This window comes from Tetrao urogallus (genome assembly GCF_951394365.1).
Source record: "Tetrao urogallus genome assembly, chromosome: 7".
NCBI lineage: Eukaryota > Metazoa > Chordata > Aves > Galliformes > Phasianidae > Tetrao > Tetrao urogallus.
Genome location: NC_136820.1, coordinates 36,234,152 through 36,259,900, shown reverse-complemented (window position 1 = coordinate 36,259,900; position 25,749 = coordinate 36,234,152). Strand labels below are relative to the sequence as shown.

Sequence of the window (25,749 nt, the reverse complement as noted above, 5' to 3'; positions counted from 1 at the left end):
TGAGTTATATCCTCTTCTTACAGTATTTCTGAAGAATAAATAAGAACAGATTTAAATAAAAGCAAGATTCTAAGAAAATGAATGTCAACCACCAAAAACCCTTGGACCACAAAAAGAATGTATCTGGAAGGAATGGTTTTTTTTTCCCAGAATGTTTTACTGAAAGGCAGTAAAAAACATGAAAATGCTCAATAATCAGGTCCCGAAGGTGCTGTATGTGATTTTGAAAGGGGAGTGCGGTACCTGGAAAGGTTGTGAAATTGTGTTTACTAATAAATATTTGAAGTCATAAGCTTTCAGGAGATAAGAGGCATAGTAACAATAGGCAACCTATAACTTAGAATAATGTTCTTTACTAGCAGAATATCTTGTAAATCTGTCCTTGTGACGAACAGCAGCACTTACTCAGACTAAAAATAATAGCAAGACCATGTATCTTGGATCCCGGGAGACTGTTGGTGTTTTTGTAGACAGCAGACAGGAGAAAAAAGGCATTTTGTCCTTTTTACCCCAAGTAATCCCACTGGAAAATTAAACATGTGCTATGAATTGATATCAGCTCATGCCAGGTTACCTCCCTAAAGAAAACTGCTGCAAACACTGTTGCTACATTTCTTGGACAGCGGCTTGATAGCCTGCGTGTATGATGGATATTTTATGCTGCATGCTACTGTGGAACACTGTGCTACTGTCTGCCCCTCAGAGCCTGCTGGTGAGGTGTGCCACAAATAACCGGGAGCAGCAATTGCCTTCACCCTATGGATAATCTCGAATACCTGTGAATTAAAAATATGACTGAAGTAGTACTCTGTGGGGGCGTTTCTGAGAAAGCTGCGTTGTTTTTGTTTTTTAAGGTTTAATAGTGTAACACATAACAGTTCCTTTTGTCTTGCTAAGTGTTCCTACTGAACACGGGATAAAAAAAATATTAAGCAATATATTAACAAGAAATATTTAGAGAAACCACGAACCCTTTTTTAATGGACCACCCTATCCAGTTTCTGTTCTTTTAAGGAAGTTTTTCCTATTCATGACTCATTTCACTCTTTGGCTAACATCAAGGGAAATGGAATAACGATTAAGCGAAGGAATGAATGTTTTTTTCTCGTTTTGTCCTTTTTTTTTCTTCCCCAAAACCTTTACGAATTTCTCTGTAACCTTGTGTAAATACATATGGATATAGAAGCTCAACAACTGTGACAAGGTAAAAAGTACGCTGCTAATACTTTCTTTTTTGTAATTTTTAAAAAATGTTCTTTTTAATTCTACAAGCTAATGTTATGCTGGATACTCCAGACTCCCTATTCAGTTAAAATGACATGCTCCAGGCAGCCAATTACACAGAACTGTTAAGTGAAATTAATGAGATCACCCCTAGATTACACTTTGTGTTTTATTTTCATTTTATAGGTCTGTATGAACTGCTGGCAGCATTGCCAGCCCAGCTGCAGCCACATGTGGACAGCCAGGAAGACCTGACCTTCCTCTGGGATATGTTTGGTGAAAAAAGCCTTCATTCACTGGTGAAGGTAAACCACATTTAAGTCAAATTCTCTTTGAGAAGAGCATATGGAAAAATGTTTTGAGCGCCATCTAGTAAACCAGTGATAAAACTTGCTCAGTGAAAACAAAACAGCCTTGTTTTAACTCTGTTTCTGTCAGAGTGGAAGTTGTTAAATAAGATTCTACCAAAAATACATAGATGATTTCATTTAAGAGTGATGTTTTGGCAGCATAATGCTAATGCAGCAAACATATGTTGTTTGCCCTTGTTTAGAAAAAGAGAGTAAGGAATAGTAGCAGGAAATCTGAGCCTTCTTTATGGTCAACATTCAAGACCTGGAGTTTAGCTTAAATAAATAAACGTTCACAGCAAAAATTAGAAGGAATATATTTTCTGAGGTCAAGTATGGCAACAGTTCAGTAGCCACATTAATTTAAAATAATTTCCTTTAACAAAGTCAACTGAAATTCTAGTAAGCTGTTTCTTTTATTGGCTTGCCTCCATTTAAAATTGTTTTGCACATAAATATGTTGGACAGAAGGACAACCTAAAATAAGTTTGGAAGAATACTTAAGTAAAGTGTCCTGCTACAAAAATGATCAGCAATGAGGGATCAAAGCATGCCATGCAGAGTAACCCCAGTACTACTAGAATTGCTTACAGAAGAAAAATGGGACCAATCAGCTGATTAGAAATGTTCCACTCCTTCAAAATGGTAAATGTGGCTCAGGTCACTAGTACAGAGCTAATTCAAGCTGTAAGGAAATCCTTAGTTCTCAAGTGAGTCAGTAACTGGTGGTAACCCACACCATGAATATATCCAGACTAGAATGTAGTTGAGTAGAATTTGTTGCAGTTGTCAGTCATTGATCTAGAAGAGGCTTAACACTAAAGCTGTTATTTTGATGTAACCTTTCCCCCTCTGTTTCAGCAATCTTACTCCAGAAAAGATTTGATAATGTTGGAACTTGGCCAAGATTTTCAAGTTAGCTGTGAAATTGCACATAAAAATAGGCACAAGTACACAAAAGCAACAAACAGCGGAATGATGTTTTTCAGAACTCGCTTGTCTCAAGAATTTAATCAAAATTTCTGAAACGTGGTGATTCCCAGGCTTCTTATTGCTTTGATTCAGCTGTCTGTTCAGCTTGCTAAGAAGATCACTGAAAGAGAAACACTGATTATATTCCTAATGTAGGTTGATAGCAGTGTGAATCTAAGTTAAATGTTAGGTCAGGAGCTAAATCAGTTTTCATTCTGGATTGGAATTTAAAGAAGGCTGTCTAGAACATGAGCGTGGATCTGTGAAACAGTAAAATTTCAACATTTGCTCTTAATTTTGTATTGAGTCAGAATCTTAACCTTTTGAACTTATGGAAGTGGTCCCTTGTTTCTCCCTGCAAAAGAAAATAATCATAGCACAACTGTAACTATGACACTCATCTTGAGTATACTCTCAGTTTGGAAAAGTTGTGCTCTCATACTAGTGGTGAGTCCTAATTGTTTGTTATTGCAGGATGGATTGTTCTTATTAGATGAAAAAGGGCTCTTCAGGCAGTTGGGAAATGTTGGGCTTCAGTGAATGAACATCTCATTGCAGTTATAAGCAGTCATTGAAGTATTCCAACCATCTTTATTGTTTATCTTTAGATTTTAGGACCAAGAATTAAATAAATGTGTAGTTCCTAACTTGTGAGAGGTTATGTTGAGGTCCTATTATGTCTCTTCAAATAGATTTATTTCTTGAAGTTGCATCTTTTCTTTATTGTTTACTAGTTACGCTTATTCTTTAATACACCATCCCATTTTTATTCAAAAAACAGCTTTTTTAATAATAAGAACTGAGGCATTTATCAGCATCTAGAATGACTCAATGCATGTCACAGGATGCAGGACCTCACTTTCTGATGGCCATGTTATGGAAAAAATACCTGAAGAACTTTCAAAAGGTTGTCTAGTTCATATCTGTGTCCCAAGGCTGTATCTGAAACACAGTACGTATTTGACCTTTAACTCATTTTAGAAAGATTATTCAATGTGCTATCAAGTTTCAGAAAAGGCAGTGAGTAGCTTGTCTGGAATGGAGCTGTAAGAGCAAAAGAAAAGATCTCATCTGCCATAGTTTTTCCCTGTTACAAGGCTTCAGAAGTGCCAAACCTTTCTGGGTATCTCATTTGAAAGACTGTTTTTCCTAGCCGTAACTTCTTAAAGTCAACTGTTGTTGCAAAGACAAATGTTTTCAATTCGTCAGGCAGAGAATGATGACAGATATTTTGTAATAAAAAAGAAGCACCAGCTTAGAGCCAAAGATGTTGCGATCGTGGTATGTGTGGGTTTTAAACTTCACAAATTGGAAGAAAATTAGCACTGATTTACTACCAATTATGCACTAGTATTTCTCAATTTAAAATAGACACACTGCTTAATAAAAATTTCAGAGCTGAGCATCATACCTTGCTGTTTAGTAATTGCAAGTATGAAGAAAAGCTGTTTTTCTAAGTTTTAAAGTGGATAAAATGCTCCAAAATGCTTGAAAAGTATAAAATGAACTTTCTACCTTTTGTACCGATATTCTAAGTTTTATGGGCATTTAATAATCATAGTGTTTTGTGTTTGGTTATATGCTGTGGCACATGGTTTGCTACTCTGGCCGTCTTAATGTTGAAAAGGATAAAAAACAAAACAAAACAACAGACCCAAACCTTGCATTGGATTTCTCTTCATTCAGTACTTTTGGATAGAAATCTTTTTGTGAGCTTGGATCAGCCTGAGCTGTTCTAAGAAGTCAGAAATGGAAAAGTTGTATTAGATCATCCAGTCCATTACCCTGCAAATACTGGATAGTTCCCTACAATACATTCCTATTGTAGTAAGTAAAACCAGCAAAAACTGATGCAACTGGTCTTGTTTGTTTTTTTTTTTTTTTTTTTTTTTTTTCCCCAGTAAAAGAATCTGTTGATTAGATTTTAGTTTGCAAAGTATAGAGAAGAAGGAACCCACAAGCACTGGTGACTGTTTGGAAGAGAAAGCTGTCTGTAGATAGTGAATGTTCGAAGTTTGTCTCCATTTCACTCAATTTGTTACTTCCTTGTCTTATTACATAACTTTCTTAAGTTCTACAAAAAGTCTTCAGACTTCTCCTTACTTTTAATATGGTGGAGATCCCAGTAATTCTGTAGAGATGTAATGACAAGGATCATGAAGAGATGATCCTTTGAATAATTACGAGTACTAATTTACTTGAAATCTTATCTAGCATATGAGCACTCTGTTTGTGCTGGATTATTAGAGGAACAAAGGTAAATAAAGGTATGTTTTAACATCTCCTTTAGCTTGTTTTTAGAGGAGTTACAAGAATTTCCATGTGTGCTTACTTGCTGTTAGTGCATAGTGTTAGTGTTATATACTAAGCTCCAAGATGACGCTTCTACTCGTAATGTAACCTTAAACATTTTTCGTTGTATATATGTTTATACATATGTATATGTAATGTTCAAACACTGAGTAAGCCTCTCTGTTAGGCTTTTTAACCAATTGTACTTTACCAATTGGCATTGACTGATTCAGAGCATGCACGGTTCTTTAGCCAATTCTGTACTCTGCCTGTAGAGGTTGTGGATGTCCTGTCTCTGGAGATGTTCCAGGCCAGGCTGGATGGAGCCCTGAGCAATCTGATCTAGTGCTTGATGTAGATCTAGCAGTTGGCAGCCTTTCCCATGGCAGGTGCATTGGAACTAGATGATCTTTGAGGTCCCTTCCAACCCAAGCCATTCTATGATATTCAATGACTAAGAAAACAATGTGGTGTTGCTGTTTCTCTTGATAGGGAAGAGATCATACAACCAAAAAGCAGTATGTAGCACTGGGGAAGAAAATAACTACTGCAAAAAGTAAGGAATACCTGGTGAATCTAGACTGATTTCATTGTGACATTGTGTATTTTGGTGGCTGGCTCTGCAAAACTGTAGAATCATAGAGTTGGAAGGAACCTTTAAAAGGTCATGTCCAACTCCCTGCAATGAACAGGAACATCCACAACTAAATCAGGTGCTCAGAGCCTGGTCTAGCCTGGCTGCAAAAGTCACCAGGGACGGGAAATCCACCACATCTCTGAGTAATGTGTTCCAGTGCCTCACCACTCACAGTAAAAGACTTTTTCCTTATATCCAAACTAAATCTACTCTTTTTAATATAAAACTTTTTGCCCTTATCTTGTTACCACAGACACTGCTAAAGAGTCTGTTTCTTTCTTTCTTGTAGATCCTCTATAGATAAAGACAGGCCACTAGAAGGTCACCTCACAGCCCCTTCTCTTTTCTAGATTGAACAGCCCTAGCTCTCTAAGCCTGTCCTCATAGGAGAGGTGTTCCTTAATTAGTGCTAATTTTCTATTAGTTTCACCTTTATGTGGCTTGGTTTGTAGTTCTGAGAAGTTTAGAATATACTCATGTTTGTAATGTCGATAACTAATATCTAATATTATTGACTATAAAGTGAATATTAATGACTAATATTTTCTAAGTAATCTAATCTTCAAAAATAGAATAGTCAGAACTATATCCTGGTATAAATTATTTGTCATGCATATTCAATCAAATGATTATATAGCCTAAATCTTACAATCGTGGTGGTTCTTGTAGAACTCATGGAGGGGCTGTATGGTGCAACTTCCCCATCTTCACTATTGTCAGACATTCTGCACCTGACCTCCAGGTATGTTCTACATTAATTGTCTGTATTCTCCCCCCATGTGGTGCATCTTCAAGGTGAATCCTCTTGCCTGAGCATGTGCTCCAGCATCCCCACAATTGCATATTCTTCCCAAAGAATATAGAGGAAACAGACCTGCTTATATGAATTGTTCTGCTCAATTGTGTGCCACAAGTGATTTTTCTGGACTCATTGTTTAAACAGTTGATGAGGATGACCCACAGATTAAGGAAATGATATCTGTGTAGGTATCAAAGAATAACAAGGGTGGTGATGGATGAGAAGGATGTATTAAATAGGATGGAGTTGGCTTTCTTCATGGTAGCCCAATGATGTTGATATTGACTGTCTCTGTACTTCAAGCTAGAAGCTGTTATTGAAATATTTTTTACTTGTAGCATATTAGTTATTATCTGATTACATTGTTCTTTGTGTGCATTTTCCATTGAATTTTACTTAATCTTTACACAATCTTCATTGAAACTGATTCTGAAGCTCACAAAAACTTTTTTTTTCCTGTTAATTGCTTTGTTGTATGGAGGAAGCAGGGTGTGTTTGTGAGAGGCTTTGGTTGCTTTTATCCTTGTACCTGGTAGAGGAATGGTGAGAAGCATTTCTGATTTCAGAGCAGACATAAGCAGGTAGCTCAGGAGGAGCTCAGAGGACCAGCATTATCAAATGACAGCAAATGTGAAAAAAATAAAAGGGAAAGTGGGACTGGAGATTTGAAGGTTACAGCTATCGAACCTTAAATCAAACTCAGTGAAGTGGATCGTGGATTCAGGACAGTGTTGTAGACCTGAGATGTGTACAGACCACCTTGGAGTTGATGGAATTATTGAAACTGATAGCTCGTTCACTAAATTGTAGCTTGGTATTCAAAGTCCTTACGGTTCTTTACTGCAGGGTTCTCAATCAAATTTATTTTTAAAAAGCTGTACCTCCCAGGTGATGGGAAAAGTCCTGTAAGCTCTTCTGAAGTTCTGAAGTGCTGTTTATTTTGGAGATGGGCAAGAAATGAAGGAGAAGGTGGTGTGAGTAAGCATTTACCACCATCTGGAGGAGGAGGTGGGAGTGTGGAGCTTGGCAGCTGGGACCAATTCATGGCCAATGGAAAATAATTGTTCTTCACGCTCTAGAGAAGGATTGATTCTTAGAGTTACATCTTTAATTCAGAAAAGGCATGCAAAAAAGTTCTGAATAAGGCTCTTACTCATGTCATGCTGGCTATTCAAACATTGGATAGATATGGACAGCTAGGCAGGCTTAAAAACTTCTGCAATTTTAGGAGAGAGGAGAAGGAATTTACTGCAGTTGAACTCTTTAATATCTATGGAGTAGACAATAGAAGGCAGTTCTTTGTCATTCTTTAAAACCAGGTCATTGTTGGTTTGTATGTACAGAATTTCAGTGGTCTTCTGATCTAAAGTATTTGTAGGTAATGATCTAATTTGTTTACTAAAATAAAGCTTGATCGTATGCTTCCTACTTACCTACAGATGAAAGTATAGAGGAAAAAAATATACTGTAGGAAAGCCTGATGTGTCTGACAGCAGTTTGCATTTGTATTTGGAGTAATTAGTGTTGAAGCACTGAGTCATTTTGCTTCCATCAAAATTACTGCATTCAAAAAAATGTAATGCAAGGTGTTATTCCATATGAAATGCCATGTGAATTTAAAGTGTAACTTTGAAGCCAAAGTGATTTTTGGAGACCTGTTCAATAGCCAGCAGCTGAAATGTGCAAGTAAAGAGATCACTCTTAGCTGGAGGCAGTCAGCTGCCTTTAAACTTAATTTCCATGGGAACAGTGATCAGATTAATCAAAATAAGGTAATTGAAGTTTTATAGAAAATACTACAGGATCTTTACTTTATTCAGACTGATATTGTTGCAGTGGAAAATTCAAGTAAGTAAGGTAAGTAGCAGCCAGGCATCGAGCAAATGCTTTGCTGTTGTGATGGGGAATTTCTGGATGGAGCATGTGTGTATTGACCCCTTTCACTTGCCTGTGTGCTCACTGTGTAAACATGCAGTGCATCAAGTGATAACTGATCAAACAGGATGCAAACATCAATGCTTTTGTTTTAAATCCTAGCTAAAACCCAAACTTTCCATTTACTATATTAGGACTTTCTCTGCTGAAAAACAGTTGTTTTACCTTACGCATTCATACATTCACACATAGCTGTGCTTATTTGTGCCTTCATTGAAGTGAAAGACTGCACCTCCAGCTTAATGAAAAAGTGGTCAAGCTTAGCATTGGACAGTGTAACCTTCTTTCAGAGAAAATGCACATCAAGTTAGTGCCAAATGGATGTATTAGTGCAGTTATGGTGAAATATGAATCATTTCTGAGATTCAAAAGAAGTATTTATATTTTGCTTGTACTTTGTTTACTGGAAAGCAGGTAGTGTTTGTTTTGCCTGTTTTATTTTGTACTTCTTGGTCAAAGTGTAACTGAAAGTGCCAACTTCTGCCCCAAGTTTTGATATCTGGTATCACCAGCATCTGCAGCTTCTACATCAGAGCTGCTAATGTGTTTAATAGTAGAGACTTGAAATTTTCATCTAGATTTTTATAAGGAAGTCTTGTTCTTGTCAACATATCCTCCTTTCAGCCCATGTTGTTAAAAATAATAATAAAAAAATCCAAGATCAGTTTCTAAAGTTGCAATTAAATGGGCTTGTTGACAGTTTAGTCTCATAAAAGCTGTAGAAGTTGGGCTAGATAAGAGATTCTGCAGGTATGGTATACCAAGAAATTTTTGAAATGAAAAATAAAATAGATAAGCTTATTAAATCAGAGGTGTGAAATACTGGTCTATGACTACAACTTGAAACTTGTGAATTAATCAGTGCTTTGGAATGTGAAAAAACTTTGGTTTAGGTTAAACTCCAGACGGAGGCATTTTTTGGATCAGTAGTAATTGATTTAAAGTTTCTGCTGGGAAACCTCCAAAGAGTAGCAGAAATCCAGCCAAAATGCTCTAGACATTAAGAAGTGAGTCCAGATCCTTCTAAGACAAATAGTTTGTAATTTGGTTCTTGCAGAAGGGCAAGGCTGGTGACAAAACCTGTGCCATATCCAGATTTTTCTTGACTTACAAAACTTGTACAATATTTCTTTAACAAAGTGATTCATGTTTTGTGTATGATGCTGAGGCCAATCAGAGGTCTCATAAGCTGCTCAGTAGTTTGATAAATCCAATATATTGAATGATAATATCATTTTAAGCTTTTTTTTTTTTCACCATTTTTTTCTTCTGGACTGGGAGTCATTTTCTGTGGCAGATGAGAAAAATTAATGTTCTGTAGGAGATCATGTAAGGGTGTACTTAATGGTTGTTGTTTGTTTGTTTGTTTGTTTTTTGTTACTGTTTTGAACAGATAGATTTAACTACCCAAGCAAGCTTCTGCAGTGCAAAAATATGATTCATAAGAGTTGTAAGAAGGATGGGATGTTCCCTTTTGCAGATCCAACCAGCAGTAGGGCTAGATGTTTGTTCTCAGGTGCTCAGCTGGCCAGAGAGGTTCTAGCAGACAGAGCAGTGCCATTACTCACCTAAGTGCCAAATGATCTGATAGAAACAGAAAAGCAGACAGCTTGGTCAGTGTTCCTTCTCTCCAGCCAATCAGGGCTGCAGTTCACCAGCAAAAACCCTCAAAACTTTCCTCTCTAGGTTTATAAGCACACCTGTGTTCACAGATTCCTCAAATGTCACTGCTGGTGCTAAGTCCAACTAAATAGCCATGGCACTTTACCAAGACACTGGTTCAGTCCTTGAGTCCTCTGAGATGCTGGCTTCCTCTCACTGCCTAGTCCAGCTTAAAGTTTGCTGATGTACATGACACGCACTTACACACATTTATCATGGAATCACAGCGTGATTTGAGTTACAAGGGTAGAAGAAGACCATCTACTGATCACTACTGCTTTGCATTTAGTATGGATATCATCTTCATAAAGCATTTTGAATCTTACTGTACTTTGCAGATTGGATTTCATGGAAAAGAACAGCTTTTGTTTGAGATTTAGTGATTAAATAGTCTAGCAGTGACATGACAGATACATACAGCTTTAATCAGGATGAAACCATAAATCAGCCTATGATTCTGAATTTCTAAGTTCCAGACATTCTAGGAAAAAAAAGTAACCCATGATTATAATCATGCTACTATGGCATCTGAAATAATGAGATGGAGATGGAATATTGAAGTTTGGTACGTTGTTAATCACAGAATCACTAACTACAGATCATGCTATAGTGAATGCCATGCAACAAAATACGTGTAGTTTTATGACTGTGCTCTTTCATTCTGAAATATCATTTTCTAGCAATTTCTAGCTAATAATCTGCCCATATTATATTATATTGTTATTATTGTCTTCTTTCAAAGGGGAAAAAATATTTTTCTTTGTTCCACATCAAGTAGCCACTTGAGGAAGAACCATGGCTTGATTGCATCTTCTTTCCTGATTCTGCTGTCTCTGTTCTCAGAGTATGCGTATTTGTCTTTTTTAGAACTGGATGATTTTATGTTTACTTTTACACTGCTAAGTGGATTTTTTTTTAATAATCTATGGCAGATCTTTGTTTCCTTTATGTTGTATCTTTATTTTCCCTTTCACATTCCTGTAAACACTTTAATAACACTTTAATAATCATTAATAACACTTTAATAATTAAACCTATCATGACTTCTCCTTGGTAACATCATGCTGGTTTTTACTTATTTCTGATTTTCTACTGTTTTTTTCAAGCCGTTAAGAATGTTGTTTAAGTGACCTCTTGTTCTCAGTCTCACTGAATCTGATCATCAGTTCTGGTAGGGGAGCTCAACTGAACTTAGGTGGATAAGTATCTGCAATTGTTTAGTCCACTAAGTGTAAATTAAAATGTTCAAATAATCTTAAAAGCTATACCTCTGGTTTTTATCAAGCTTAATTTTTTTCCCCTAGATCTACATATTTCTTCACATTTTTCTGTTTTTCTGAGCTTTTACTCATGAAACAAAAATTTACACCTAGTACCAAGCGCAAAAGAACAGAAGACCATCCTTTACTAACCACTAAAAATGTCTATTTGTTTGCAGGGTTGGTTTCTTCCTTTTACTTTTCTTTTTGGCTTTTTTTTTTTTTTTTTTTTTTTTTTTTTAATTTAAGATTTACAAACTAAAGTCTTCATATTAATTTTAGATCTGGGATTTCACCAAAGGTGTATCCCTCGTTGTCTGTGTTGCACTTGATTTGTTGTGATCTGATGGAAAATTGCTCACTATCTGACGTTTGTTTTTCAGAAACGAAGTCAAATGAGAATGTAAAGCATTGCATTGTAGTTTTCATTGTGGTAGTTTCATTAAAGAGCTTTTAAGCAAGTACTTGAATTCTCTGCTCTGAATTCTCGTACTGGTAAGCACATATTTACTCTTAGTCAGTTGGTTTTGTTTCCTATCTTGTTTTATTTATTTAACCTGGACTGTAGGGAGGCACAGAGAAGGGAGCAGTAAAGTCTGTAGTTAGCTTGGCTGCTGGCAGAGGCTGATACTGCCTGGTCTTTTGAAGTGCTGCATTAATCACCCACATGTGCTGCTGCTTTGATTGGTGAGGTTTTGTTATATAGAGCTGATGCACAGGGGGATGCTGCTGATAGCTTTTGTACTTGAAATTCGTCAGCATTATTAAGATGCACAACTTAAGTCCTCACAGCTTTTAATGTAAAACTGACCAGAAAATCAATTTCTAGATTTCTTATTTGAGGAACAGTATAAATGAGCACCGTTAGTTCTGAGCATCTGTTTTTAATGTAAGGGAACACTTTTAAATCAATTACGTGGATATTTTCTGAAATTAATTTCTAGATATTTAATCTGTGATTTTATTAGTGTTTTGGGTTGTGATCCAGTGTTTGTGGCACTTTCATCAGATTTTATCAAAAACTGTGTTTACAGCATAATTGTGTGCTGATGATGAAGACCTTCATATTCCTTAAATAAGTGCTCTTTTCTGTGTTTGCATCCCTCATAGTAGCTTCTTCAAAGAAAAATCCACCAGTCTTTAAATTTATGACAGGAGAACAGAGGAGTCAAAATAGAAAATAGTAATTAAGTTGTGTTTTGCTCATGTAGGAATGTCTAAAGGTTTTGTGTTTTTTTCTTCCAGTTAATAGATTTCCATATTTGTGTACACACAGCTTTTAATGTCAATGCTTCCTTAAAATATAATTTTAATGGAGTAATATAATGTTATGAATTAAAAGGAAACTTTTTTTTTCCTGAATCAGACTCTTATTTATTAGGCGGCCTGTGCTGTATCGTAACATGCTGCAGAGAATTTAGGGAAACCTGAACAGTGAGATACGTACTGTTCATATTGCATGAATTGTACTGACCCCACTAGATGGTGCTAATTGATAAATATAAGGGTGTGTTTGTGTTTAACTCAGAGGATATATAGGTTCCTATTTGTAATTAAACCTTGTTGAGGTTTGAATTGTCTAATTCTTCTTAATGAACTGTACCACAGTGATCTCCTCAATGTTAGGAATTCAGGGAACCTGAATGGCACTGGAACTAGGATTAAGTGCATTGGCTAAAGGACTGTAAGGGTGGTGTTCGCTGCACTAAGCAGGAATAAATCAAACTTCATTATTTAAATTTGGTATGCTCTGCCTGAATAGTGAAAGTGAAAAAGCACAAGCTTGTGCCAAGGTTTTGCAGTCTGTACACAGAGAATCCTGTGTGTTGTCTGTTTTCTTTCAGTAATGTTCAATCAGCATTTGTGTAAAATCTTAGATGTGAAGTGATCAGAGTCTGAAAAATCTGTCAGACAATGACAAGGGCAGTTTAGCCATTATTCACATTAGAGAACTGCTTGCTTACTGAGCAGGGTTAAGAAAGTTATTTCCTATAGATTTATATTGATAACAAAACAGTGGAAATCGTTTACTTTTGGAAAAATAAAATGCAAATTAGGTTATTTGTAATTATGCAGAAGTAAAAAACTTCAATTCAAAATAGTGGTGAGTGCTTCAAAACTGTAATATCAGGAGAAATTAAAACTACAAAAACAAGTTGTTTACATGTTAAACAGATTACTGGGCAACTGATAGCCTTTTACTGTAAATATATGTAACCTTTCTTTTTTACTGTTGTTTTCTGAAGAAATGAGCATTTATTAGAAGTATTCAATCTAGGCACATCTGTATATTTTAGGATCTAAGTGAGATCCTGAACTTAGTCTTTAAGTAATCCTACTAGCAGTCATCTTGAGACTACCAGCTCTTCTTGTGTAGTGCTCCCTCCCATTCCTTCCTAGCAGACTTCCAACGATTCTCAGCTTTCCATATATCCCACTTTAAATTGTCTTTAGCTATAATTGATACAATAGAACTATATGCTTGTTTATCATTAAAAACAAACAACATTGTGGTAGCTTCTTTATTTAGAAATGCTTATTTCTTTTGACTTTTTTGTTTGTTTGATTTTCTTGTATTGTCTTAAGTGATTTCTCCGTATTCTTGGTATGATATCACCGAAGTACACAGACTCTGGGAATAATTTAACGTAAATTGGCATTAGCATTGGTGTGGAAAGCATTGTAAATTCAAATTCACTTTCTGACTCCTCACTAATCAGCAAACTAGCATAAAGCATTGGAAAACAGTGTAATATTAGTTTTTTTTCTTTTTTAAGTTGCTGAATTAGATAATCAAATGAATAGCAAATCATGAATTGTTCAGGATTGCAGTTTTCTTATACATCTGTCGGAAGTAAGGTTACAATTGTTACTGTCTATTTTGAACTGAGGAGAACTTCATATGATAGCTTCCAAAGCCCAATCAATTCGGTGTCAATGTGGTCTTTCTCTTTACTCTCTAGCTGCATCTGGTGTGTTTCTATTCCCTCTCATTAAATTATTTATTTCTCTTTTTGAATGAGAAATGATTTTTTTCCTTGAAATGAGCAAATCTGATACTCATGTTCAAAAATGGCAAAGAATGGTGGCTACAGGAAAGACAGAAAGTTTTCTCTCAAACTTATTAGAGATGCTTAAATTCTAACTCCCATAATCAAATTTTTGCCTTTTGGGTTACATAAGAACAGTAGCACTAATGCCATTATAAAAAATTCTGTTAAAGCTGAAGAAACTTTTGTGTTTCCTAAAATCTGACAGGTATCAAGATTTGAAGAAATATTCCATCCATGTTTTGTATCAATTTGTTTTGTTTGTTACACATGATAATAATTTACATCGGTTTGGTATGCATTTTGCAAGTCTTTTTTTGCATGACTAAAACACACACACTTGATACAATCTAGAAGGGTAGTATCAAGACTATCCTCAAGTCTGGGGGAAAAAAGTAATTATGCCTTAAGTATTTCAGTACATATATGCATATATCTATCTAATGTATCTGCACTATATAGATAGATATATACACAGTATAAATATACTGATCAGACTGAGTTCATCAGTGTCCTGAATAAAATAAGATTTTCCTCAAGTTTTCTATTTAGAATCATTGTAGAAACATCAGCTGTTTGATTGTTGCTGTAAGGATTATTTCCATCTGGGTTTCATTACTTTCTGTGTAATTTTACTGAGTTGCGTTTCTTCAGAACTGAAGGACATCAGAAGAAGTTGTAATTTCTTTCGTACTTGCATGAAGTGTTCTTTAAGTAAAAGTATATTTAAATAAGTTACTTAGCAAGACGTATTGTTTATATGACAGTTATGTCAGTAAAATAATTCATTACAATATTCAGCTCACTATCCGAAGCTGGAAAGTAAAAAAAATACTGAGGTTACAGTGTGTGTATATATACATATATATATATATGCTTCAGATGAGAAGTCATTTCAGTAGAATTGGTTTGAAAATCAAGTACATTTTGTGACCTTTATTAGTCATAGAAATCCCGCAGGGATCATAAAGTCCTACCCTGGGCTGCACGCAGCACCACCCAAACCTGATGTCTGAGAGCAGTGTCCAAAAGCTCCTTGAACTCTGGCACTCAGGGATCCCTTTCTGCAGGGCTGCCCTCCAGCCTCTCATCCTCCTGTCCATGCGTGTAATCTGGGGCTGCCCCATTCCAAGTGCCAAATCTGGCCCTTGCTCTTGTTGAATTTCAAGTGGTTGGTGACTGCTCTGCCATCCTATTTCTCAAGATCTCTTTGTGAGACTGCTCTGTGCAAGTTATCCTTGAGGGAGTCAACAGCTTCTGCAAAGTCTTTGAGTCTTTGTCTTCCCGTTAATGATGAGCTAACAGATGCTCAGTTTCTTTGGCAATGTGCTCTGAAATTTTGAAGAAAAAATGGTTTAATAATCCCAAGTATTATTACAAATTTAGTTTGCAAATGGATGGTTTTGTTGTATGGATGATTGATTTCCTGTATCTGTAGGAATTATTTCCTTGAATCAACCATACAGGAGAATGCAGAAACTTGCTTCTTTTTCTTTTTTTTTTCTTTTTTTTTTTTTCTTTTTCTTTTTTTTTCCACAGAAGGAGAGAGGAAGAGAGGAAATATGCTTTTAGTAAAAGATATGGTCTGTTTTGTGAATGATTAAGCCTTGTCATTGTCTTCATGGGAAGAGGAGTTAGAAATAAAACACTTACATGACCCTACCCCAAAATCTTTCTTTTAAATCCGTAACCTTCATTCAAGAAGAGATGTTTATTAAGGTTGCAATAAAATGAGTGGTAGGTGGGCAGTGTGCTACTAAATGACAGTAGATAGATAGATAGATAGAAGATAGATAGATAGATAGAAAAGTGTAAAGTGCAAAAGGCATTTAATGAACTGGTGTCCTGGTGTCAGAAACTTTTCTTGAATCTTTTATAAAATTTTAGGTGTTTTTGTATATACCAGTGTATTGTTTTCAAAGAATTGATATAGTTTTATTTTTGTGAATTCAGATGGGTATGTGATTAGTTTATTGTTCCAATTTTGTTTTAATTATAAATGCATTATGAAGGGCAGTGTGTTAAAACTGAAGGGTTGTTTTAAAATCCACAGGCTTCTGTTTGAAGATTAGTTGTTTCAAAGAATGCCGAGTTTGATGTTCTTGTTTGTTTGCTTTTTCTTAACAAAAATAAAAAAATCTGTTTGAGAACTTGACGTCCTTACCTCACACAAGAGAGAGGCTTCATTCAAATTTGGAATTGTTCTGATGCTCTTTCCTTTAGAAATGGGGTTAAAAGTGTAGAAAAACAATTTTGGAAATACTGTACACGGTAGCCATGTAAGCTGTTTGGCTCTAAAGGGGCAAGAAAATTTATTTTGGAGCAAGTGCAACTTGTTTGGCTTTGGTCTGAACTTCCTCTGCCTTCCTAGGGACACTCTTCCTATAAGCAAAGTCATCAAAACCTTTTCTTATTACTGACTGAAAAAAAAAGTGTGTTTGAATGAAGTCTGTGAAATCTCATATAATAGCAGCTTTATTTTATTGTATAAGAAACAATGAATTCAAAGTGAAAAGTGTTTCTAACATAAAAATAAACATTTTAAGAAACTCTGCAAGGAATATGTGGGGTTGCAGCCAACATTTAATCTGTTCTGCTTGACGTTGCAAAAATAAAATAACTAATGTATTAGCCTTATTACCATATGCTTGCATATTCATTCGGATCCAAATTTTCCTATTCTTTAGTCCTTTCTCTTTTTCCTTATTTATGATGTGGTGAGGTAAATTTTAAATGAATTAAATATGTATGTATGTATAAAACACTAGCTTTTAAAAAATAAAGGGAAAAAAGGGCAACACCTCACAAGCTAAGCTATAAAGGGATTAAAGTCATGAAGATAATAAATTGCTCTATTTGTAAAAGAAAATGAATAAGGAAATACAAATTTTATCTAATTGCCATTTTAATCTTTAACCTTAGTTTTATCGTCCTTCTTCAGTTACAACAATCAATTGTATGAAAACTAGATGACATACCATTGTTAAGGAAAAAAAGGCATGCTAATTGTTCATTGGTGGATTGCAAACTGAATGTAAGGCAGCGGCCTGAAAAACAGATGCAGCATGAAAAAGTAGAAGTAAAAATAGAAAGCATAAGAATCTTTCCTTTTTCTTTATTCAAAATTAAGTACAGTCACTAATTAAGTAGAATACAGAATAGGGGAATATAGAAATTCCAGAAGAGAACCATTGAAATGATTACAGGCCTGCAAAGTATGATCCATTAGGGGAGACTGAAAGAGTTTGAGTCTAACTTAGAAATGACTGGAGAGGTACCTAAATTTTTTATGTTGAAGAGGTTATTAAAAAGCCAAAGCAGCTAATTTGTTCTCCAGTGTACACTCAGAAGTTTGAAAATCAATTTACAGCAAAGTAAAAAGAAGTTAGACATTAGGAAAATGTTCCTAATGGTAAGTGCAGTTAAGATCTTTCAGAGTGGACATTATTAGCAAATGTTAAGTACAAACAATTTTCCTTCAAGTAGCTGGATGAGCTTCTATGACCCTTCAAGGTTCCCTCTTTCCTTGCTTGCTGTTAGAGAACCTTTGATGAGAAGATACTGATACTTGTCAAAGTTGTAAGTCAAGCTGTACATTTAACTGCATGAATGAATTGCACAACAGTCTGCTCATAGGGTATAGTTTTGTATAAACCACCACCTGCCCACATATCTTTTTCTCCTGGGCACTAATTTGGTTTTGCATGCTTCAGTGTTTTGTGTTCATGTGCCTTGCATGTTTTGTGCCTAGTACCTATATCCCTGAGAAGGCACCACGGAGGACTGTTGGCAGAATTGGGGTTCATGAACAACACTTACCTGAAGTGTATTGCTGGAAATCTGTAGAACGTACCTTTGATTTCCTAGCTATGGGAAAAGAGAAGGTTAAGTGAGATGGCTGTCCTCTACGTGGCCTCTTTTGTTTTCTGAAATTGTCCTGTTCAGTTTCTGTATGCTTATGCAGGAAGTCACGTCAGTGAAATTTCCGTATTAAACATAAAACTCTAAGATTCATCTGTTCCTTGCTTCCTGATGAATGTGCTTGCTCTTCATCAGCTACCCCAACATGTTCCATGGTACCCAAACAAAAGTACATTTATGGCACATTATTTTCTTAGTAGTTACCAGATCTTGCTTTTAACTACACATTAAGGAGGGAAATGCTACTTTTCCATTTTGCAGATGGAGAATTGACAGACTGTCATTCAGGAATGTGGTGGTGAAGTGGGAAATCAGTTACTCACAATCTTATAATATTGGCTCATGTCCTGGAACTTTTGCTTTATATTTGATGCAATTTAATATCATTACTGGGAATGAAATTTTCTTTACAAACTTAGAGTAGGTAGCTATGATTTATGCATTTTTATTTTGTCTTTTCTAAAATACATAATGATAAATTCTTAGCAATGTTCTGTGCCTCTTAACTATAATTCAAGTCAATTGGCCTAAGTAGAATTTGATTTAAAAGCTATATGTATTCTGAGAGAGTCAGTTTTTAAGATAATGTGTTGAGTATTTGATGTGAATTTGCATTTGATTTACTGTTTAGTTTTCCTGTACTTCATATGTTCATCATACCACACAGTTGTTCTTATATTTATGTTCATTAGCGTGGCAATGCTGCAATGATAAGTACAATAGGAAGGTTTGGAAAAAGATGAGTAATTTTGCATTCAGCCCATATTTCTGTATTGTGTAAATAGACTTGTAGACACCCACTAAATGATGAAAATAAGGGAAAAAAAAGACTATTCTGACTCCTTTCATATGGTACATTAGATTTCTGAGTGGAGAAAAGAACGGAATTAAATGATGTTTAATGAAAGCTCTGTATCAAGCAAAACATGCATGCTCTTTCAACAAAGATAAGATGAAATTGTAGTTCTGCAATGTTTTTATAGCTATTTTCATTTGTTTCGTGAGAGCCCTTCATTTCTTTTTCTTCTAAGTACTTCGTTTTACCTTGGCTCACAGTTGTTAGTGAATTTAGACAGTAAACCCCAAAGTAAAGCCAGTGTCATTAGTGATCAAATGAAACCCTAATCCTCATCTTGAAATCTGTGAGAAATCTGACCTCGGGATTATTCATAAATGTGTTCTTTGAGGTCAGTTTGGTTCTGGAATGAGTTCTCTTGCTCCTGTAAATACAGATGCTGGACATGTGAAGCCAAAATGAGCACTAATTGCCTGGCAATTTCTATTCTGCTGTCATCTGCCCTTCTGTACACGTATTATGGCTTTTCAGTGCAAACATGGTTCTCTCTGTAGTCGTATCTCCCTGGTTTGTGGTGCTACTAGTGGAATAAAGACTTTGTCGTAAACCGTACCTTAAATTGAAATTTTGGTGAACTGTTAATACAAGAGAATCTTTTGTTATGCATCCATGCAAACAACTAACCAAATGGCACAGAAGTTGTGTGACTTTTATTAGGGTATTTATTTCAGATACTTCTGTTGCTGATACGCTGAGAATTAAGTGACAAAGAGAGCAGTTGAGGGAGATGTTCTACTCTTATGGACTTTGTACAACAATATTCTCAGTGCTTGTCTTATAGATGCATCTTAGCGCTTAGTAGATGTAGCATTCCAGTTCAGATCTGGAGTGCATTTTTTTAATACAATTAGCTACCTTTTCAGCCAGTGCAGCTTTGGTTTGTGTCAGCAAGCATCAGTAATCCACTACAAGAGCTGGATTCCTTTCTGATGAAACTAAACAAGATTAGCTGCTAACAATTGTTTGGCAGACTAGACCTAAGTCGGCTAGTCTGGAATACAACCCCAGAAATGGTGAGTAGCTCCTCAGCGCAGTCATCCTTTTGCATTACACACAGACTGTTGCATGTTTTCACACATGCTCATGATTAGCCAAATTTTGCAGGTATCTAATCTCCATGCTGAGATACCTCATCCAGCAAGATTATTCCTAGATAAGGGAATATTTATGTAACTAGGAACAGGACAGAAACTTCTGGTGATACAGAACTGCTCCCTGTCTTTGCATGATTGTCAGTACAAACTTCCTGCAAAATCATCTTTGCTGTGTACTGTCAGGGTGGTATCACTGATGTAAAAAAAAAAAAGCTCTTATCCAGCGGTGTTGGCTGGATGTCTGTGAGCTGTTAGTGGCACAGCTGTGCACTTGGAAAAATATGCTCACAAATGTCTGTCAGCTTCTTTGTCTTTTACGTGCTAGTATGGTTCACTGATGTTGATGCTGTGTTTTGGGCATTACAAATATTTGCTTAAATATTTTTACACATATATTCTTGCACCAATTAAATAGTCTAACTTTGTCTCCCGTTAAATTTTTGGCACCTTATTCCTCCTGGATCTTGGATTTATGTCGTTCCTGCATTTTGCTTCCTTGTAGTCTCATCCCCACCGACATTCATTGCATACACTTCACAAACAAGGACAACCTGCCAGCTCTAAATCCCACATTGTGCCATGGTGGTGTAACACAATGTGTGTTTTCTTCAGAAATGTTGTGTTTATTCTCTTAGCTGTTTCCTCATAACATAAAGATAGATTGCATAATACATATAACAAATAAAAGTCACCTGGAGGGAAAAAAAAAAAAAAAAAAGAAAGCAAGCATTCTTTTCACTTACTCTGTATGTAAAATTTAATTCTGGTGCTTGCTCAGATATTTTTATATCATTGTATGTGTGCCTCCAAACTAGAGTGCTAATGTGAACGTGAACTTATTGCCAAAAAGGCAGTTACAGCTGACTGAATTGTGTTGGTCACCAAAACTCTGTATTCAGAAAACAGAAAAAAAGGAAAGTAGAAGCTTGGGAAATAAAAGTGTAAGAAAGGAAAGAAATACAAAGCTGAATTAACAATGTAGAGAAAGAACGAGTCTGGAGGAGGATGTAAAGACTGAAGGGCAAAAGTTTTAATGTTTGCATCTTTTAGAATTATTTTTAATTTTTAGACTTCTGTCTCTGTTTTGAAAATTTATTTTGCTTCAGTATGCAGAACATTTAAAACTCCATTAGTTTTAGCAGTTCTCAGCATTTAGTGTAGCTTGTTGGCACTGAGGAGAAGCTGTTTTTTTTCCAAGCAGGCTTCAAAGAACTCCACTTTCAGTTTCCTTTAAAAATGTTCTGTTCTTATGCATGAAGCAGTAAGTCCAACAAACAGTTAAAGAATATATTTTTTTCAAGTTCAGATAAAGGAGGTGACATGCCTCATGTTGTCTTTTTTGTGTGGAGCCATCCTATGGAGAAATGGTCCATTTAAGTTGGTGCTCCAACTTAAGTTTGCCAGAAACTTAGTAGGTGAAAGCGTTCTGTTGGATTTCTGATAAATCTTAGCTGGTAGGACAGCTAAAGGCTACCCATTCTGGTATGAAATCACTATTTTGTCCTGTGTAAAGCCTTTCAGAAAAGTCCTGCTTACACAATTATATCAGACCTTGCTGAATATTAGTAGAATTATTCTTGTACTAAGGGGATTTCATCCCTGTAGGAGCTGGGCTGTTCCCTATGTTTTGTCAGGCAAATGCTAGGTACCTGGAATGTATCACAAAATCACAGAATTGTAGGGGTTGGAAGGGACCTCCAGAGATCATCGAGTCCAACCCTCCTGCCAAAGCAGGTTCCCTACAGCAGGTCGCACAGGTAGGCATCCAGGCAGGTCTTGAACATCTCCAGAGAAGGAGACTCCACCACCTCCCTGGGCAGCCTGTTCCAGTGCTCTGTCACCTCACTGTAAAGAAGTTCTTGCGCACATTTGTGCAGAACTTCCTATGCTGCAGTTTCCGGCCGTTTCCCCTTGTCCTGTCTCCACTCACCACTGAAAACAGTCTGGCCTCGCCATTCTGCCCCCCACACCTCAGATACTTATAGACCTGGATCAGGTCCCCTCTCAGTCTTCTTTTCTCAAGGCTGAACAGACCCAGTTCACTCAACCTTTCTTCATAGGAGAGATGCTCCAGGCCCTTCACCATCTTTGTGGCCCTCTGCTGGACTCTTTGCAAGAGATCCCTGTCTTTTTTGTACTGGGGAGCCCAGAACTGGACACAGAATGTAGGAAATCTGAAGAAGCAACTAAACTTGTGTGGTAGGAGTCTTTGCTCAAGGTGCTTGTTTTTTCTGACTTGGAATATTTTCTGTGGATTTTGAAATGGGGGCACTGCAGAAAACTTATTTCCACTTTACTTTGTTATAGAAATCTTAATTCAATCTGTTTTATGCAGGTACAATTTCCCTTGCCTACAAATGTGCCAAAGTTTTGTAAATTTGCAAATGATTGTTCCTCCCTTTTGGAATTTTTCTCTGGAGTGACTAGATTGTCAGTGTTTGCAGAGCCTCCTACATGTACCCAAAGACCCCTACAGTGAAAGGGATAGGTAACCTTAACAAAAAATAATTTTAAAAAAAACCAAAACTTCAACAACTTAGCCATCTGTTCGGTAGAACAGCTTTACATGTTTTATTTACAATACATAACTCTCGCTTTAACAAACTCTCTCATCTGTGAAGAGACATTTTCAGGGTTCCAGCAGTACATCTAAATGTCAGAAGAACTTGAAACATATGTATTATGTTTTCTTCTTTTTAAAGCATTACTCAGACCCTCCCTTGGTTCCGTAGGTTTCCACTAGAGAGATGGCAACAGCATTAAAGTTACTGGACAGCCAGAACAAAATACAGGATAACTTTGGCTTTCCTATTAAATAGAATACTTTTGAATGAAGCTCAAATAGATGGTTGCAAATATGAAATGCTTTATTCTACATAATAAATGCGTTCTCTTCTTCCATATTGAATCAGCTCGCATACTGCTGTCAAAAGTGTTCCAGGATAGTTGTAATCTGTACTACAGCTGCATTTCGTTCAGTGACATTGGCAGAGGGACACAGTGCTTGCACCACTTCTGTTTTGCTTTTCAACTCAGTTTGCAGGGCTTGAACCATGTTCATTCTCAGCAATACTGCCACTAAATCTACATATTAAAAATTTAAATTCTAGTTATGTAGGCATTGAATTTTGGAAATACAGTATTAATTGTGGATATATGAGCACAATTTACAAATCTCAAATGTGGAGAAATAATTAGCTGAAAGATAGCTTGTGGAGAAGTTTCCAGAAAGTTTGGTAGTGCGAATGGCAGGTTTTTGAAGGTGATAGTAATTAAATGCAGTTATCCATCACCCTGAAGTCTGGGAGATTCAAAGGCTACAGGTAAGCGTACAAGTTTGCTCTGTTATCCTTGAAAAATAACAGAGGAAAGGCAAGTGCTGCACCCATCTTCAAAACATGACAAAAATACAATGAGTCAGCTCTGATCTGTGGGGAAATTATGGAGCAGGTCATATTGGAATGCATTTCTGGACACCTGGAGAGAAGGAGCTACCTGAAAGCATATTTTTGCCTCACTGAAACTTTTGCTTTGCCTATTGAACTGCACCAGAGTTCCTGTGCTAGTGCATTCAGGAAGCAATTATATGTAAGCACTGCATAAATTATGAGTGCATCGGTTATCCAGAAGTTAGAGGTAGGCGGCATCTGTGGGAGAGCACTAGGAAGTTTTTATGGTATAATGTTTATTTCATACTCATCTGAAATGTAATCCCTGTATTGTGCGCTGATTGCAGCTTTGTGCACAGAACAGTGTTCTTTTAAGATTTGCTTATGCAACTCCTTCGTATTACAAAGAAGTGAAAGATATTGCCACATACAGATCTGATTAAAACACACCCTGTGATTCACTGAACAAACAAGACAAAATAGTGCCCATTAAATCACATCAGAAGTTTTTAGAAAAAATCACCTGTGTTGCAACTTGAATGGAAGTGTGCTGAGCGTGCATTGTCTTTTTCCAGAGAACGTGTAAGGTTTCTCAGTGGAATCAGTCATAGTGCCATTCCAGCAAGTGAGTAAAACTTCCACTGCAATGTAGCAAAACTCCATATCCAGAACTGTTCTGTTATTATAGGTAGATTTTCCCACTTCCTTGATTAGCTCTGGTTGTTTACAGCAGACTTGGTTGGGCAGTTACAATCTGTAACTCCTCCATAATCAATTAAAACCTTCATGATTTTGTTAAATGCTTAGCTGAACTCTGATATCCACTGTTGGGAAAATAAGAATTTTGTTTTAGCCTTTGCTGGCAATGGAGAGAGCTGTAAATTTATTGAAGTTACGTTGTACCTTCTCTTGTAAACCTAGTCTTTGTTGCATAAATTTACAATTTTATAACACGTTTTACGGGAGTGTCCTGGCATCTTTTAAAATTTCACTGATAAAGATGCTTTCAGGTTGTCCAGTGTAAAATTGGAAGTGGCTTCTTTGTTTTGTTTGAGCAGGAAGATAGCAGAGGAGACAGCTTCTAACCTTGAAGTTGATGGAAGCTCAACCTGGAAAAAATCAAGATGTTGATCGAAGCAATCAAGAAAATGATGGATTCGAGTTTGATTTATTATGCCTTCTAGTCGCTTAAGTTCACAGTCTAAGAAAATCAAATTTCTGCTAAACTCAGGGAGCTGCTGCTCCTTGCTTTGTTTAGTTTGTGTGCTCTGTATACTAGAAATATGAAGTTTTCCACTACTTATACTTTGTCCAATATGGATTGCTTTTACTTGTCAGAGTAAACAATGTCTACATAAGCTGTGTACAATTCACTCATGTGCTGGAGAAAATGCTGCCTTGCATTTAGTTTCTACTAACTATTCAGAAGAGATCATTTTACATTTTACAATATTTTTGCTTCATGCTTCATCTTGGCATTTCAGAACTTCAGTCCTTTAGCAAACCACTTAGAGAAATCATCTTACCCTGGTTATGGAAACAATGAGGGAATCAGCTACAGCTTGGAGCTTGTTATGCCACACTGCATCAACAAGTATCAGATGGTCTGTACTTCAGGGTGACCTTTAGTCCTATAGGCTAAATGAATTAAAGCAAGTATAGGCTTAGTAAGTGTTATAAAGGCCATCAGAAAACAATATAAACAACAGACATCATTTGCATGGTATGACCTTGCTGTGGGTGTAGTTGTTAGGAGCTCAGATGGAATCCCAGAGAAAGGGCTGGGGAGAACTGTGAGGCATCACTGGGGGTTCCATACCCCATGGATACAAGGGGCTCCTCAGCAGAGTTCTTAGTCCAGTGTTCCTTGCCAGACCTCAGATTCCCTTGCTGAGCACAAACACTGCTGCTTCTGCAACTCCTCCAAGCATCTGGAGGCCATGCCTTCTTCAAAGCAGTGGGACTGAAGTAGTAATCTCAGGTGAGATGGATTCGCATCAGTCCCGACTACCATTGTCTTCTGTTTCTTTCATCTAAATTCAGATTAGTACATCTGTGTACCTTGAGGAAAATCATGTAAATGAAATTGGAGGTTTAATATATCACTCTGTGTCGTTCTGAAATAACTTTTAAGAAACCTGTTAGAAGCTTTAAAGTATTTTGGCTTGTTAAAGCTTTCACACTGGAAAAAATCTAAATTTTGAAATGAATGACTTGTGGAGGAGGGAAGAAGTTGTATATTTAAGTGATGGTATATCCTTTCCTCTTTGGAGAGAAGCAAAGCATGCTGCATGACTCCTCATTAAAAA

The 25,749-nt window shown here is 36.4% G+C and overlaps 1 protein-coding gene across 1 annotated transcript in view; it reads left to right on the top strand.

Moving 5' to 3' along the window:
* The window catches only part of MPP7 (MAGUK p55 scaffold protein 7), a gene marked incomplete at both ends in the record, with an annotated part of 97,377 nt that overhangs the window by 11,040 nt on the left and 60,588 nt on the right, over nucleotides 1-25,749 (top strand). The window contains one exon of the mRNA XM_079538680.1: nucleotides 1,411-1,529. Coding sequence (XP_079394806.1) covers nucleotides 1,411-1,529 — 119 coding nt within the window. The remainder of the gene's footprint in view (nucleotides 1-1,410; nucleotides 1,530-25,749) is intronic.